At 42.6% G+C, this 16,389-nt stretch overlaps 2 protein-coding genes across 3 annotated transcripts in view; one reads left to right on the plus strand and one right to left on the minus strand.

Annotated features, from left to right (window-relative positions):
• Positions 1 to 382, plus strand: part of LOC134981122 (oocyte zinc finger protein XlCOF7.1-like) — a 121,043-nt gene extending 120,661 nt beyond the window's left edge. The window contains exon 12 of the mRNA XM_063948309.1: positions 269 to 382. Coding sequence (XP_063804379.1) covers positions 269 to 285 — 17 coding nt within the window. The 3' untranslated portion in view covers positions 286 to 382. The remainder of the gene's footprint in view (positions 1 to 268) is intronic.
• An 8,091-nt stretch (positions 383 to 8,473) lies between these two features.
• YLPM1 (YLP motif containing 1) overlaps positions 8,474 to 16,389 on the minus strand; it is a 108,987-nt gene continuing 101,071 nt past the window's right edge. For both annotated transcript variants that reach the window (XM_063948311.1, XM_063948310.1), the window contains exons 18-20: positions 9,162 to 9,283; positions 8,866 to 9,027; positions 8,474 to 8,711 (exon numbers count right to left, since the gene is read on the minus strand). In XM_063948311.1, coding sequence (XP_063804381.1) covers positions 8,881 to 9,027; positions 9,162 to 9,283 — 269 coding nt within the window. In that variant the 3' untranslated portion in view covers positions 8,474 to 8,711; positions 8,866 to 8,880. The remainder of the gene's footprint in view (positions 8,712 to 8,865; positions 9,028 to 9,161; positions 9,284 to 16,389) is intronic.

The raw sequence follows: 16,389 nt of genomic DNA on the forward strand, positions 1-16,389 counted from the left end.
ACTCCATAGGTACTCCAGCTGCATTGAGATACTGTAAGGCCACTATCATTTCAGCCCCAAGACTCTGCCAAAGCCACTGAAATCTCTGGCTAGTTAGACACACCATTGCTATGCAAAGAGAAAGCATGAAAACGATTCTACGGGTTATTGTTGATCTTTCAAAAAATGTGAACTTTATTTGATAATGTATTTAACAATACCAGTTAAGAAATGTTTGCAAAAGATCTCTTCCACAACCAGCTAATCCCAACATGATTCCCTTTTACAGCCACAGGACATCGATAAGCTCAGAAGATGCTGGCAGGAACTCAGAGATACTATTTTGGATCATAATGTTAACACATACACAGACTTAAGCTCCCTTTTCATAACACTAAGCTCGGTATGTAAGATAACCAATATACAAAAAGGAACTGTGTAAATGCACTAGCTCCTAGGCTGGTGATTCATAAAAATAAAAGGACAGACAAGTATTGTAGTTTACTTATTTATTGATTTGTATTTGTACAAAGGGCTTTCATGGTGGCTGACTTCACTTGTGTTGATGGTAATGTTGCTTAAAAGCCAAATACAGCAAAAAAATCCTTGTGGAAACCAAGTTCTACAATAATACATTTCATGTGGACCAAAGGGTGGCAGAGGCCACAGAATAGACCCACTTGGAAAGTTCCAAAGAGATCACAACTCTTCTACCACTCTGGAAGTAAACCAATGTTATGGTAAACAGCAAGAATAAGCGGAGTGGAAGATAACTTCTTTAATGATGAAATCACTGAGGATCCACAACTATAGATTCAAAGAAAATGGATAAACACAAAAAGTCAGCACATGGGTAAATACTGTTTATTCAAATGAATAATACATTGTTATTTTAACAAAAAGACTGTCACACCTATATGTCAAGACACATTCATAGTCACCAGTATACCAGCAGCATCAAGGCATAGTGGAGTAGTTTGATGCTCCAGCGATAAAGACACAGCAAGACTTCGGTTGTCAAAGCTGCATCAGGTCCTCTGGTGCTCCATCAGCAGCAAAAGGCCCAGGTTCTCTGGTGCTCCACCAGCAGCAAAATGAAAAAGGTCCCCCAGTACTCCACCAGCAGCAAAAGGCCAAGGTCCACTGGTGCTCCACCAGCAGCAAAAGGCCAGGGTCCACCAGCAGCAAAAGGCCAGGGTCCACCAGCAGCAAAAGGCCAGGGTCCCCTGGTGCTCCACCAGCAGCAAAAGGCCAGGGTCCCCTGGTGCTCCACCAGCAGCAAAAGGCCAGGGTCCCCTGGTGCTCCACCAGCAGCAAAAGGCCCAGGTGCTCCACCAGCAGCGACATGCCCAGGTCCTCCTGCGCTCCACAATCAGCAAAAGGCCCAGGTCCTCCGGTGATGCACCAGCAGCGAAAGGCCCAGATCCTCTGGTGCTCTAGCAACTACATGGCAAGTCTTCTGGTGCACCAGCAGCATCAATTTACTCTTAGGTAGTTGTGCAGCTAGAAAGCAGCATTGCTGTGCCAAGAAAATATGTGGGGAAGTGATTTTATTGACTATAAATGATATTTTAAAATTATATAGTACATACTTAGGGAATTCATATCTTAACAGCAATAATTGTAATACCAATCCAGCCCTCATCAGTTAATACTAACATGCATCCCTCATAAGCAGCCAGAGAACATCATACATAAATTATGGCGTGTACGTGGATATAAAATCTTAAAGCAAGACTGGATAACACGACGCCTCTTCATATTGGCAATTTGGTATTTAAAATAAGCAACTATTCTTAGGAAGTCGATGTAGATAAATAAAAACAGAAAATGAGGTTGCGTTGTCTTGTTTATTGAATCGTACGTTCCTTCCTGGTGGCCACGTTTATTTGTGTTGTAAGTAATATTGCTTACGAGTCACATGATCAGTCACACAAAGCTCAATATCCTTTGGCGGAAGCAAAGTTTCTACATTAGAAGCCCAATAGAACTAGCAAGAATTTACAGAGGGGACAAAAATATACATTAAAATAGAGGAAAAAAAATAAATAAATCAGGACACATAACTAGACCATTTTATTTAAACGAATACGATCACATTTATAGGTGAAGACATGGCACATTAATCATTAAACACCAGTGGCATCAAGACATACTGGAATAATTGGGTTTCCCCACAACGCGAGTCAACACATCCTGCGTCCATTGGTGCTTCACCAGCATCAGCAGTCCAAGCGCTTTGGTGCTTCACCAACATCAATGGCTCTGGTCCACTGTTGCTCCACCAACATCAACTGCTCAAGTCCTCTGGTCCGTCACCAGCATCAACAGCCCCAGTCCACCGGTGCTCCACCAGCACTGACAGCCCAGATCCACTAGTGCAACAGCAGTGTTAAGACATTCCAAGTTGTCTGGTGCACCAACCACATACATTCACTCTTGGATAGTTGTACAACTAAAAAGTAGCATTACTATGGAAAGGAATTATGTGGAGAGGTGATTTATTAGCTATAAATTACCTTTTAAAGTGAATTCCATAGTACTGACTTGGACTAACTGACCAACAGTGGTGGATATGCTGAAATAAAATCTTAATGATAAATTATTTTTATCAAACATAATGCTTCATAATGCAAATGTGGTATTTAAAATAAGTAGTTATTCTTAGGAAGTCGATACAGATAAACACAGAAAATGTGTTGTCTTGTTTATTGACTCATTTGCACAAAGTACCTTCACGGTGGACCACTTCATTCATTTGTATTGCAAGTAATGTTGTTTATGAGTCACATGATCAGTCACACAGCATAATATCCTTTGGAGGTAGTCCGGTTTCTACAAAATTACAAGTCACGCGAACCAGGAGTTAATGGAAAACACAGAACACACACACTTTGAAAGTTCTACAAAGATCACTGTTCATCCACCAATCAGATAAATGGTACGGTGAACAGGAAGAATAAGCTAACCTATGGAAAGGACTACGTATATGACAAAATTAATCAGGACCAGTGCATATAATTGAAAGAGATTTACATGATCGATCAAGAAATTACCGAGGGGGCATAAATATACATTAAATGGAGGGTGAAACAAATAAAAATCAGCACAAGGGTAACTAGACCATTTTATTAAACATTATATACTGATATTGAAGACTGTTACACCTACAGCTGAAGACACCGCCACATCAATCAGTAAAGACCAGGGGCATCAAGACATACTGGAATAATTGGGTAACTCCAAGATGTATCAGCACAGCCCAGATCTACTGGTGCTTCACCAGCATCAACAGTCCAAGCTCATTGTTGATCAGCATCGACGGCCCAGTTCCGCTGGTGCTCCACCAGCATCGACGGCCCAGTTCCGCTGGTGCTCCACCAGCATCGACGGCCCAGTTCCGCTGGTGCTCCACCAGCATCGACGGACCAGGTCCACTAGTGCTCCAACCGCATCGACGGACCAGGTCCACTAGTGCTCTAGATATTGTGTCAATATATTTAAAGTCGTCTGGTGCACCTGCAGCATCAATTCACTCTTAGGTATGGTGAAACTAAAAAGCAGCATTGCTGTGCAAATTAATTATGTGAAAAGGCGATTTTATTGGCTATAAACAATCTTTTAAAGTGACCTCTATAGAACAGACTTAAGAAATCCATATCGTAATAGCAATAAATGACCCTAATCAAATGTAATCCCAAACAATCACCAGTTAATACGAACATTCATCCCCCATAAGCAGCTACAGGATGTCACTCATACATAAATGCCAATGGGTATGCAGATACAGGTTGAGTATCCCTTATCCAAAATGCTTGGGACCAGAGGTATTTTGGATATCGGATTTTTCCGTATTTTGGAATAATTGCATACCATAATGAGATGTTATGGGACCTAAATCTAAGCACAGAATGCATTTATGTTACATATACACCTTATACACACAGCCTGAAGGTCATTTAATACAATATTTTTTATAACTTTGTGCATTAAACAAAGTGTGTCTACATTCACACAATTCATTTATGTTTCATATACACCTTATACACACAGCCTGAAGGTCACTTAATACAATATTTTTAATAACTTTGTGTATTAAACAAAGTTTGTGTACGTTGAGCTATCAAAACACAAAGGTTTCACTATCTTACTCTCACTCAAAAAAGTCCGTATTTCGGAATATTTAAATATGGGATACTCAACCTGTACAAATAATCGCCTTACGATTTCATAACACACGACGCCTCCTGATGATTGCAATTTGCTGTTTAAGATTAGCAATTATTCTTAGGAAATCGATTCAGAGAAATAAAAATAGAAAACGTGCTTGCATGGTCTCATTTATTGAATCATATTAGTACAAAGTACCTACATGGTGGCCGCCTTCATATATTCATAATGTGGGTAATGTTGCTTAAGCGTCACATGATCAGTCATGCACAGCATAAGCAGGTTCCTGAAATAATACAAGTCACAAGGACCAAGGGTTGATAAGAAAGTTCCACAAAGATCACTGTTCATCCACCATACTGGCAATAAATCAATGTTACGTTGAACAGCAAGAATAAGCGGACCAACGGATATGACTACTTTTATGATGAAACTAATCAAAACCAGTGCATATAGTTGAAAGATATTGTTATTTACATGATCAACCCATAGATTAATCAAGAAATTAACAGAGGGGCCAATCATATACATGGGTAACGACTTTCAGTCAAATTTATATACTGATTTTATTTTAACATAGATTCACACCTATAGGCTTAGACATCCACATAAGTAAACACTAGCAGCATCTATTCAATAACAGAGTGCTCCAGCAATTTCATGATACCCTAAGACCTTTGTTGCTTAAGATGTATCAACACAGACCAAGTCCGCTTGTGCTCCACCAGCATCGACGGCCCAGTTCCGCTTGTGCTCCACCAGCATCGACGGCCCAGTTCCGCTTGTGCTCCACCAGCATCGACGGCCCAGTTCCGCTTGTGCTCCACCAGCATCGACGGCCCAGGTCCGCTTGTGCTCCACCAGCATCGACGGCCAAGGTCCACATGTGCTCCACCAGCATCGACGGCCCAGGTCTACATGTGCTCCACCAGCATCGACGGCCCAGGTCCACACGTGCTCCACCAGCATCGACGGCCCAGGTCCACATGTGCTCCACCAGCATCGACGGCCCAGGTCCACATGTGCTCCACCAGCATCGACGGCCCAGGTCCACATGTGCTCCACCAGCATCGACGGCCCAGGTTCACATGTGCTCCACCAGCATCGACGGCCCAGGTCCACATGTGCTCCACCAGCATCGACGGCCCAGGTCCACATGTGCTCCACCAGCATCGACGGCCCAGGTCCACATGTGCTCCACCAGCATCGACGGCCCAGGTCCACATGTGCTCCACAAGCATCGACGGCCCAGGTCCACTTGTGCTCCACCAGCATCGACGGCCCAGGTCCACTTGTGCTCCACCAGCATCGACGGCCCAGGTCCACTTGTGCTCCAACAGCATCGACGGCCCAAGTCCACTTGTGCTCCAACAGCATCGACGGCCCAAGTCCACTTGTGCTCCACCAGCATCGACGGCCCAGGTCCACTTGTGCTCCACCAGCATCGACGGCCCAGGTCCACTTGTGCTCCACCAGCATCGACGGCCCAGACCCACTTATGCTCCACCAGCATCGACGGCCCAGACCCACTTGTGCTCCACCAGCATCGACGGCCCAGACCCACTTGTGCTCCATCAGCATCAACGGGTTAAGTCCAGAGATGCGCACACAGCATTGACGGCCCAAGTCCACTTGTGAAACAGCAGCACTGATGGAATAGATCCAGCGGTGCACCAACAGCCCAGGTCCAGTGGTGCACCTACAGCCCAGGTCCAGTGGTGCACCTACAGCCCAGGTCCAGTGGTGCACCTACAGCCCAGGTCCAGTTGTGCACCAACAGCATTGTACACCCTGGTCCAGCAGTGCTCCAACAGGTCCCCTGGAGCTCCAGTGATGTCAAGACATCCAAGTCTGGAGCACCAACAGCGTCAATTCACTCTTACGTAGTTTTGCAACTAAAAATCAGCAATGCTGTGCAAAATAAATATGTGGGAAAGTGATTTTATAGCTTTAGTGAAAATTACATAGTGCGGTCAGGGAAATCATATCTTAACAAGAATGTAATTGAAAACCAAGCTCTCACCACTGGCTGATCCCAACATGCCTCCCTCACAAACAGCCGTAGGATGTCAAACTTAGACAAATGCTGATGTTAACGATATAAAAACATGAGGTGAGATTTATAGCACACGCAACGCGTCTTTATAACGCCAATTCTGTATTAACGGTAAGTAGAATTTTTTTAAATCATATTTTAGAATTAGTCCTTTCATGACTGACATCTTTCCTTCATTTGTGCTGCGGGTAATGATCATTTACACACAGCAAAATATCTTCTGGTGGAAGCCAGGTTCCAACATTACTACATGTCACGTGGACCAAGGGTTGACAGAGATCAGACACACTTGGAAAGTCCGACAGAAATCACAGTTCATGCACCAATAAACGAGAGTTATGGTGAACAGCAATACGGCACTGTTCTTTGAATTCGACCTCTTATACAATGAAAATAATTTGGCAAACTGTTCACTCCCTAATCAATTTGAGACTTAAAGGTCAACCTAAAGAATTGGAAAAAAGACTATTAATGGAAGGGGTCAATCCATGTGTAATGGTCCAGGCCTGGTTGCTTGACCATTTTTTTTATTGTGTGTGTGATGACCTCTGTAAGTTAGTAGCCAGAAACCACCATTACGTTTTTATTTAACTTCATATGAAGATGGCGCCCATTTTTACATCATGGCGTATGACATTTTTCACTGTTGCGGATGTTTGGGGTAAATGCAATAATGCAAATATTTTCAGCACATTTCAAGCTAAATTTGTTGTCTTAACTATTTTCCTATCTCACTTCCTTATGATTGATATTTAAGGCCAAAGTTAATTGTCAGATTTTGGATTGTATTTCCATGGGAAGGAATACAATTTCAAAGCAGTAATTCGGTCTGGGAATAGTTATATACTCAAAGATTTGCCAAACAAATTTTGAGTTATATTTTTTTTTTTAATAAGAGCTCTTTGAAATATTTTTTTTTCCAATTTTTCACCCAAATTGACCTCTTATATCTCTGGTGGGGGACCTGATAAAAATTTCAAATTCACAGCATACACAGTGCTCCATGAGGGGTAACTGTAAAAAAAATAAAAAAATAAAAATATATATATATATATATATATATATATATATATACACACACACATACATATATAAATTGGAGCTCTATATTCCATTTTTTTCACATAAATATTTATATATATATATATATATATATATATATATATATATACACACACACATACATACATATATATACATATATACATACACACACACAATCTAAATATCAAACAAATTTTTTTTATTTTTTTTTACAGTTACCCCCCATTGAGTAGTGTGTATGCTGTGAATTTGAATTTATCAGGTCCCCCACCAGAGATATAAAAGGAAAACTTAGGTGAAAAATTGAAAAACAATCAATTTCAAAGTGCTCCAAGAAAAAAAAAGTAGACAAGATCGATAACGCAAAATTTGTTTGACAAATCTTTGAGTATATAACTATTCCCAGACAAAATTACAGCTCTGAAATTGTATTCCTTCCCATGTAAAATACAATCCAAAAAACAGACTTATATTAAAATCTGACAATTAACTTTGCCTTAAATATCAATCATAAGGAAGTGAGGTAGGGAAATAGTTATACGACAAAACATGTAGCTTGAAATGTGCTGAAAATAATGTCGTCCCCCCCCCCAGCTTTCTATTTCTTTTCTGAACTGATATATATTGCATTCACTCCAAACGTCCGCAACAGTAAAAAATGTCATACGCCATGACACAAAAATGGCCGCCATCTTTATATGAAGGTTAATAAAAATAAAATAGTGGTTTCAGACTACTAACTTACAGGGGTCATTACACACACATACAAAAAAAAAAAAAAAAGTAAAAAATGGTCAAGCAACCAATTAATTTCATTCTGGACCATTTGATATGGATTGACCCGAAGGGAATACTCCGGAAACAAGTAACTAGATGACTGTTCAACACCATTCATATATTTGTAATTAAACAGTTACACAATGCTCTAGAAAAGAGTTATGCGCCAGAGCATTGCAACATCTGTTCTTCCCCCTCTGCACTTTCATTTCCTGATTTTTAGGACATTACTTCTGTCCTTAACATGTGTAGTCAACATAGGTGGAACTAGACATCGATCCACAAGGTGCAACTCAGAAATTGTGTGTTTTGTGTAACTGCTGCTGTGGGCTTAGTGTAGCATATCAAAACAGTTTCAGGACCTCCAATATTTAAACCCTAAAGTCTTCTACTCGTCGAGAATAAGACAACACAATTAATTTGTAATAAAGAGCCAAATCTGAAGCATCCCTGTGTCCAAAATACTTTATTTAATTCTAAGCACAGGAAACTAAATAAACAACATAATATAAAGCTGAAAACATGCACAATTCAGGGACTGCATTGTAACTACAGCAAATTCTATTGGTGCCGGACTGGTGGCGTTTAGGCAGGTTTCACCGTTACATGACGAAAAAAAACAAACAAGATAATCTTGTGGAATGAAATACAGACATTTGGAACCCTGTCGGCTTCTGTCCAAGACCTGCAATACAGAAATGATTCAACAAAACCAGTTGCAATGACTAAAAATTGCCAAAATCAACACTACAAACAGTCTTTAGGTCAACATAGGAGCTCAGCGAGTACAGGTTCAGATCATCCGCACTGAGTTTTACAAATTGCAAAAACCCACTCACCTACATTGACAAAACTCAAATATATTTGGTGCGGTTTAGCGCTCGCTCGGCCAGGTGTCCACTTTTATCGGTTATCTTATCCCAGTCAGTCTGGCCAACTACAAAGCCAATGGCCCTTTTCCTGTCCGCATCTTTCTTTTCTTCCAGATCTGCCCATCTGACCTAGTAAGGAAAGGGTCAAAGAGCATTGGTCAGACTTAGAAACACACAAACCCCAATACTTTATTTATGAACTGCATACAGCATTACAAGAACGATCACAGTATACAAACTGTGTACCCCCTAGCCTGCTTTACCCTTTTCTTTCCAGGCTCCGACTCCCGAGAGTCATAATCATCTGGCAGTTGCAGATAATCTTCTAGGGAACCTGCCATGGACTCCCAGTCCCGCTTCCTAGTCTTTAATCCATCCAGTTTATCTGAGGAAGAGAAGCATGCCGTTATACTGGCTGGCTCGCCAATTCATCCAGCGTTTACAGATTTTGTACTGGCATGAGAGAAAGACAATGCAACACTACCAGCAAGGAAACTGCCTGCAAGCTCACAATGGGAATTCTGAACGAGACTTATCTCCAACAATACTAACTTATCTGCCTTCTCACTCTTATTCACAGTGACATGCTTTTCTTTCCAGCCAGTGTAACCAGTTTGTAATAGGACAGGAGTTCGAGTTTTCCTCTAAAAACTCCAATATAACGCTTCACTCTCTCCAGGCACATTTACAATGCGAGGAGATTCAGCTCTAACAATTGGAGGCTGTCTCAAGTGCTGCTCATGTTAGGAAAAATATCTAGCTGATTGTTAGGACTTTGCAGATAACAAAAAAATTAAGACAATTAACACGTACAGTTTAGAAAGAAATTTTATAAAAAAGGAATATAACTCATTTCTTGCGCAAAAGATTATTTTGGCCATTATAAACTTTTGTCCTTACATAGCGAAGCCTCTAGCACATCATCTGTGATAAAGAGATGAGATTTCTGTATGACCAATCTTCTGCCTGGATTTAAAGGATAGATTACGCCATAATTTCTCAACGTCAACCCTCAAGTTTTCCCAACAAGTCATGTTTGACGACTTGTCTGTGGAAGCAGGTGAGATAATTACTGACCAAGCAAAATAGATGAAACTCACCAGTGCATGACTAAAGACATCACAAAACATGGCCTGTTGGTGGTATGTGAGTAGTGGAGTTGAGAACCACAGATTTACACAGCAGATGTGGATCAGAGGCAGTTCCTGAGGTTGGCATGTGCTAGCGAGTAAACCAAACAAAACACACTCATCCAACCTAGGAACCACACTGCGGCCAATGAGCCAGAACATCTTTATGGGACAGAACAGGTGAAATTTAGTAGAAGCTGAGAGCAATCCTGCAGCTCCTGGCCAATTAGTAGCAACTAATTATTCCATTTTGAGGGCAAATCATTTGACAAACGGGAAGGGCTTTATGGGTTTGCCTACGGTAACTCCTAGGCAACAAATTGCAATCCACACAAATAAAAAGCGGTTTCTCATTTCTTCCATTAAAATGTATGGTTGAAGAACCTCTCCCACATCTGTCTTTCCATCTTTGAAGACTCTAGACTAGTCACGACAGAGGCGCTTCAGTCCTCGCTTCCCACAGTTCCCAGGTTTAAACAGTCATGTGACCAGCGAGTGTTGATTCTTTATGTTTCGGAGGGTGGCAGGTAAGAAGCAGAATGACTTCTGATAGAATGTGCCGACAAGGGTATGAAGGAAGCAGACCAGCCAAACCAGCTACAGTAATATCAGTGCCCAGATGGGCTTCGTTCTAACACTTTAGCCGCATGGCCATGAAATATGGAACCTTCTGAATGGGAGCTATGGATGGTTTTAGTGATTTTTATCATTAGAGGGATCATTACCAACCCAACAGGGGGGACTGAATCTTCACATGAAGAAGTCAAACATATACCCCCTAATGTCAGTGTCACGACATGTCTGTGACACAACGATGCTGGGTGATACAACTAGCTGTTATGTGATCAAGCGACCGATGCCAGAATCCCAACACTGGAACACCGACATCCCCAAGGTAAGTATCGAGGTCACTAAGGGTTAGGGTTCCCAGGGGAGGGGTGTTAGGGTTAGGCACCAGGATTGGGTGGTTTAGCCACAGCTGCCACCCCACAACCCCCTCCCCCGTCTTAGCCCTAGCAGTCACACCCCGAATCTTAGCCCTAACCACCACCCCAGACGGATTAAGCTAGGGGACAGGGGAGCGCCAAAATAATTATACTGTCTGCATTTTCAAAGTTGGGATGCCGGTGTCGGTCAGGTGACAACCAGCATCCTGACAGCCGGGATCCCATACCCAACCCCAATAAACGAATAAAATAGTAACATTGTTAGTAGTCACCAATTCTAACCTATGTAAAACAAGATCATATTCCAGGACGAGTGGAGAATGTAGGTCTATAAGAGCAACACGCCCGCTGGGGAAGGGAGTAACATACTAATTAAAGGAAACAACCCTATATGTATAAATGCTCTACAAGTAACTGCAGCCAAACAGCACGATTCTTTTTCTTGTGAATGTTTGGCAAAGTGTATTGGAAACAACAGTATAATGTAATGGAACTTTTGAGGCTCCCTGATGGGACTTCCTGAGCTCACCCTTTGAAGGGTCACCTGCCCATCTCATCTGCAAGGACGTCTGACTGTTTAATTCTATTAATTACAGTTCATATCCACACCACCAGTCCATTTGTTATCACAAATTTAGGGTCTTGGGCTAAAATTATGCAGGTTGTCTGTGTATGTAATTATCCTGGCAACCCTAGTACAAATTGAATGTTTCTTCTTTTTCATTATTATTATTATTTTTTTTAAACACACTGTTGTAAAGTTATAATTTCCTATAGCGTCATCCAGAGGGGTTAAGAGAAAAAAAAACAAAAAAACACTATGGGGTATATTCAGTAACTGTCGGAAGCTGCCGTCTTGTCGGAAAGACGGCAGCTTCCGACAGTTTTAGGTCGGAAGGGTTCCGAACTATTCATTACGGCCCCATTTATTCCGACAAGTCGGGAAACCCGACTTGTCGGAAAGCATGTTAATCAGCGGCTTCAGCCGTCGATCAGCGTGCATTGACGGAAGCGGGGCCAAACCAGACAGGATTTAGCCCAATTTCCGACAAGCTCAATCAGACTTTAAAAAAAAGTCGGATTGAGATGAGGGAGCCGAGATCAGGAGACCGGGGAGAGCAGGAACCCAGCGGCAGAGTCCACCCGTCTCCAGCAAGCGAGGTCCTGCTTGCTGGAGCCGGGTGGACGCCGCTGTGAGCCGCCGCTGCCCCCCCCCCACCGCCGCAGACATATCCTCACCCCCCGGCGCCGCTGACAGCTCCCCCCACCGCCGCAGACATTTTCTAACCCCGGCGCCGCTGACAGATTCCCCCTCACCCCCGGCGCCGCTGACCGATCGCTCTGCCGCTGCTGTCAGCGCACCAGCAGCAGCAGGTCAGGAAACCGGGAACAGACAAATACGACAGTCGGATTTGCCCGCTCTTTTGAATAGGGGTTGTCTGGTCCATTCCGACAACTGCATGTAGGAATGGATCCGACTCTTATTGAATATACCCCTATGTCACCATTACCAGTTCGGCCTCACAAGGAAAAAATTATTCTGGATCCCTAAAGCAGCAATTGGACCAACTCAAGGTCGTCTATAGGTGTCTTTCAAGGAAGACTCCAATCCATTCGTGCATGTGGTTTGTGCATTTGCCATCACTGATTCATATGAGAAAGAGGGATAGATTCAGTCAGGAAGCCCTCTTCCTTTTTGTGCAGTCACAACCAATATCCCCTTATTCTCTGTATAGTCCATGTTACATAGAATTCACTGGACAAATCACTGGATAGTCATCAGGTATATTAAAACATGTTTCAACCTCCAAGGTGCATTTTTGTTTTTAAATAAAACCTAAATAAAATTTTTTTTCTTACAAACACTTTTATACATTTTATTCAAGGAAATCTCTTTAAGGTTATCCATCTCTAACCCTCTAATACACCTTTTCCACTGACCTGAAAATCCTGGGTTTTTGCACAAGAACGTGCACTGACCTGGTATTTTTGTATCAGTGGAAACAGCTACAAGTCAAAAATCCTTGGTAAAGTGACCTAGGATTTTTACCCTGGTAACAAGCAGGGTTTTAGCGGGTCTTTTCCGGGTGAGCTGCGGTGGAAATGGGTTCCCTCGGTATTCCGACCCGGATAACCCACTTACAGCCTGGTGATTAGCTCAAAACCCTGCCGAACGCTATTATTTAGGACTAAAAGGACAGGACTAAACACTACTATAGAGCGCAGTCATCACCAGATAGTCAGTCCTACATTCTAGGCCAAACTGTGGTCCCTATTCTATACCACTAATAACCACACACAGCTAACACCACCATATACAAACACCGTACATTCTAGGCCATCTACAAGGTTAATAAAAAATAAAAAAAGCTATAGTCTTTCACTTATCCCTATTCTAAACCACTAATAACTCTTCCCAGTCTGATACATTCCATTTATAACTGCTTTATCTTTTGGTTTACAAAGATCCAGTATATTTATTTTATGTACCAGACTTATGTGGAGAACAGTCCAGTAAAATGCGAAAATATTACATAAATTGCATTCTCGAGATCGATCAGGAATCCATGATGAAACGGTGAGAATTATATTCTACAATGTATTTTACAATAGCACCCCTCAGAATCCCTTATTATTTATAAACCGGTCTATAATATTACATCTTGCTTCAGTATTCTTTGAGTCACTTTAAAATACTTGCAGACCCAATCAGTTACAGCAAAACGTAAAGAGATGCCAAATGTGTACATTGTTAACCCCTTAGCTGTGGATGATAAGCCTCACACGCCACCCACACGTACACTGAAACAATAGATGACGAGTTGGATCAGTCTCCCGCTGTGAGTTTTTAAAAGGAAGAAAAAAGCCCACATATGCATACTGATCACACTATGTTTAAAAATGTGTGTTCGTGTGTGTATGTATGTATGTATGTATGTATGTATGTATGTATGTATGTATGTATGTGTGTATGTATGTATATATATATAAATTATATATATATATATATATATATATATATATATATATATACACACACACACAGTGTTCGCAAAAACACGCTATAGCGCGCATTTTACCCGATAAGCGATGGCAGGGACCCGAAAATAGGGATTTTTGTTTACTTACCGTAAAATCTCTTTCTCTGATTCCATCTGGGGGACGCTGCGCACTTACTAATGTGTTAGAGTGTGTGGGAAGGGAGTTTGGCACAGAACCTATAGAAATCAACTCCTCCCCCCTCTAACCCCTCCCATCTACATCCTGTTCAGGAATTACCTCAGTTAACGTTTAGCAAAGCCGAAAGAGGCAGAACAGACCATAACCAATAAACTAGATAAAAAGATGGGAGGGATCGCAGCGTCCCCCAGATGGAATCAGAGAAAGAGATTTTACGGTAAGTAAACAAAAATCCCTATTTCTCTTTCATCCATCTGGGGGACGCTGCGCACTTACTAATGGGATTTCCCAAAGCAAGCTAATTAGAGGAGGGAGAACCAGACGGCATAGCGGTCTGTAAAATTTTACGACCATAGAGGCAGTCTCCAAACCAAAAGTATGAAAATGGTAAAACTTTGTGAAAGTATGCACGGACGACCAGGTCGTCACTCTGCACAACTGCTCAACAGATACACCTCTGTGAACAGTCCAGCAGGCTCCAACAGCCCTAGTTCAATGAGCTCTCAGAGGTTCAGGAACAGGAACAGTATAAGGTACATAGGCCTGCCGAATAGCAGAGGTCATCGAACAAGCCACAGTGTTCTTAGAGGCCGGTCAGTCACGTCTGGGTGCATCAATCAAAAACAAAATATCTGTACGGCGAATAGACTCCATACGAGACAATAAATGTGTAAGGTCTTAACAACCTCCAATAATGCCAAATGACTATCCTCTCCGGAAGAATTTGGAACAAACGCCGGAAGTACAATGTCCCGATTCAGGTGGAAAACCGACACAATCTTTGGCAAAAAGGAAGGTTTCGTACGCAAGACCACTCGCTCATCATGAAAAAAATAAGAATTTACTTACCGATAATTCTATTTCTCGGAGTCCGTAGTGGATGCTGGGGTTCCTGAAAGGACCATGGGGAATAGCGGCTCCGCAGGAGACAGGGCACAAAAGTAAAGCTTTCCGATCAGGTGGTGTGCACTGGCTCCTCCCCCTATGACCCTCCTCCAAGCCAGTTAGGTACTGTGCCCGGACGAGCGTACACAATAAGGGAGGAATTTTGAATCCCGGGTAAGACTCATACCAGCCACACCAATCACACCGTACAACTTGTGATCTAAACCCAGTTAACAGTATGATAACAGCGGAGCCTCTGAAAAGATGGCTCACAACAATAATAACCCGATTTTTGTAACTATGTACAAGTATTGCAGATAATCCGCACTTGGGATGGGCGCCCAGCATCCACTACGGACTCCGAGAAATAGAATTATCGGTAAGTAAATTCTTATTTTCTCTATCGTCCTAGTGGATGCTGGGGTTCCTGAAAGGACCATGGGGATTATACCAAAGCTCCCAAACGGGCGGGAGAGTGCGGATGACTCTGCAGCACCGAATGAGAGAACTCCAGGTCCTCCTTAGCCAGGGTATCAAATTTGTAGAATTTAGCAAACGTGTTTGCCCCTGACCAAGTAGCTGCTCGGCAAAGTTGTAAAGCCGAGACCCCTCGGGCAGCCGCCCAAGATGAGCCCACCTTCCTTGTGGAATGGGCATTTACATATTTTGGCTGTGGCAGGCCTGCCACAGAATGTGCAAGCTGAATTGTATTACACATCCAACTAGCCATAGTCTGCTTAGAAGCAAGAGCACCCAGTTTGTTGGGTGCATACAGGATAACAGCAAGTCAGTTTTCCTGACTCCAGCCGTCCTGGAAAATATTTTCAGGGCCCTGACAACATCTAGCAACTTGGAGTCCTCCAAGTCCCTAGTAGGTGCAAGGCACCACAATAAGCTGGTTCAGGTGAAACACTGACACCACCTTAGGGAGAGAACTGGGGACGAGTCCGCAGCTCTGCCCTGTCCGAATGGACAAACAGATATGGGCTTTTTTGAGAAAAAACCACCAATTTGACACTCGCCTGGTCCAGGCCAGGGCCAAGAGCATGGTCACTTTTTATGTGAGATGCTTCAAATCCACAGATTTGACTGGTTTTAAACCAATGTGATTTGAGGAATCCCAGAACTACGTTGAGATCCCACAGTGCCACTGGAGGCACAAAAGGGGGTTGTATATGCAATACTCCCTTGACAAACTTCTGGACTTCAGGAACTGAAGCCAATTCTTTTTGGAAGAAAATCGACAGGGCCGAAATTTGAACCTTAATGGACCCCAATTTGAGGCCCATAGACACTCCTGTTTGCAGGAAATGCAGGAAACGACCGAGTTGAAATTTCTTTGTGGGGCC

This window comes from Pseudophryne corroboree, chromosome 12 (assembly GCF_028390025.1).
Source record: "Pseudophryne corroboree isolate aPseCor3 chromosome 12, aPseCor3.hap2, whole genome shotgun sequence".
Classification (NCBI taxonomy): Eukaryota; Metazoa; Chordata; class Amphibia; order Anura; family Myobatrachidae; genus Pseudophryne; species Pseudophryne corroboree.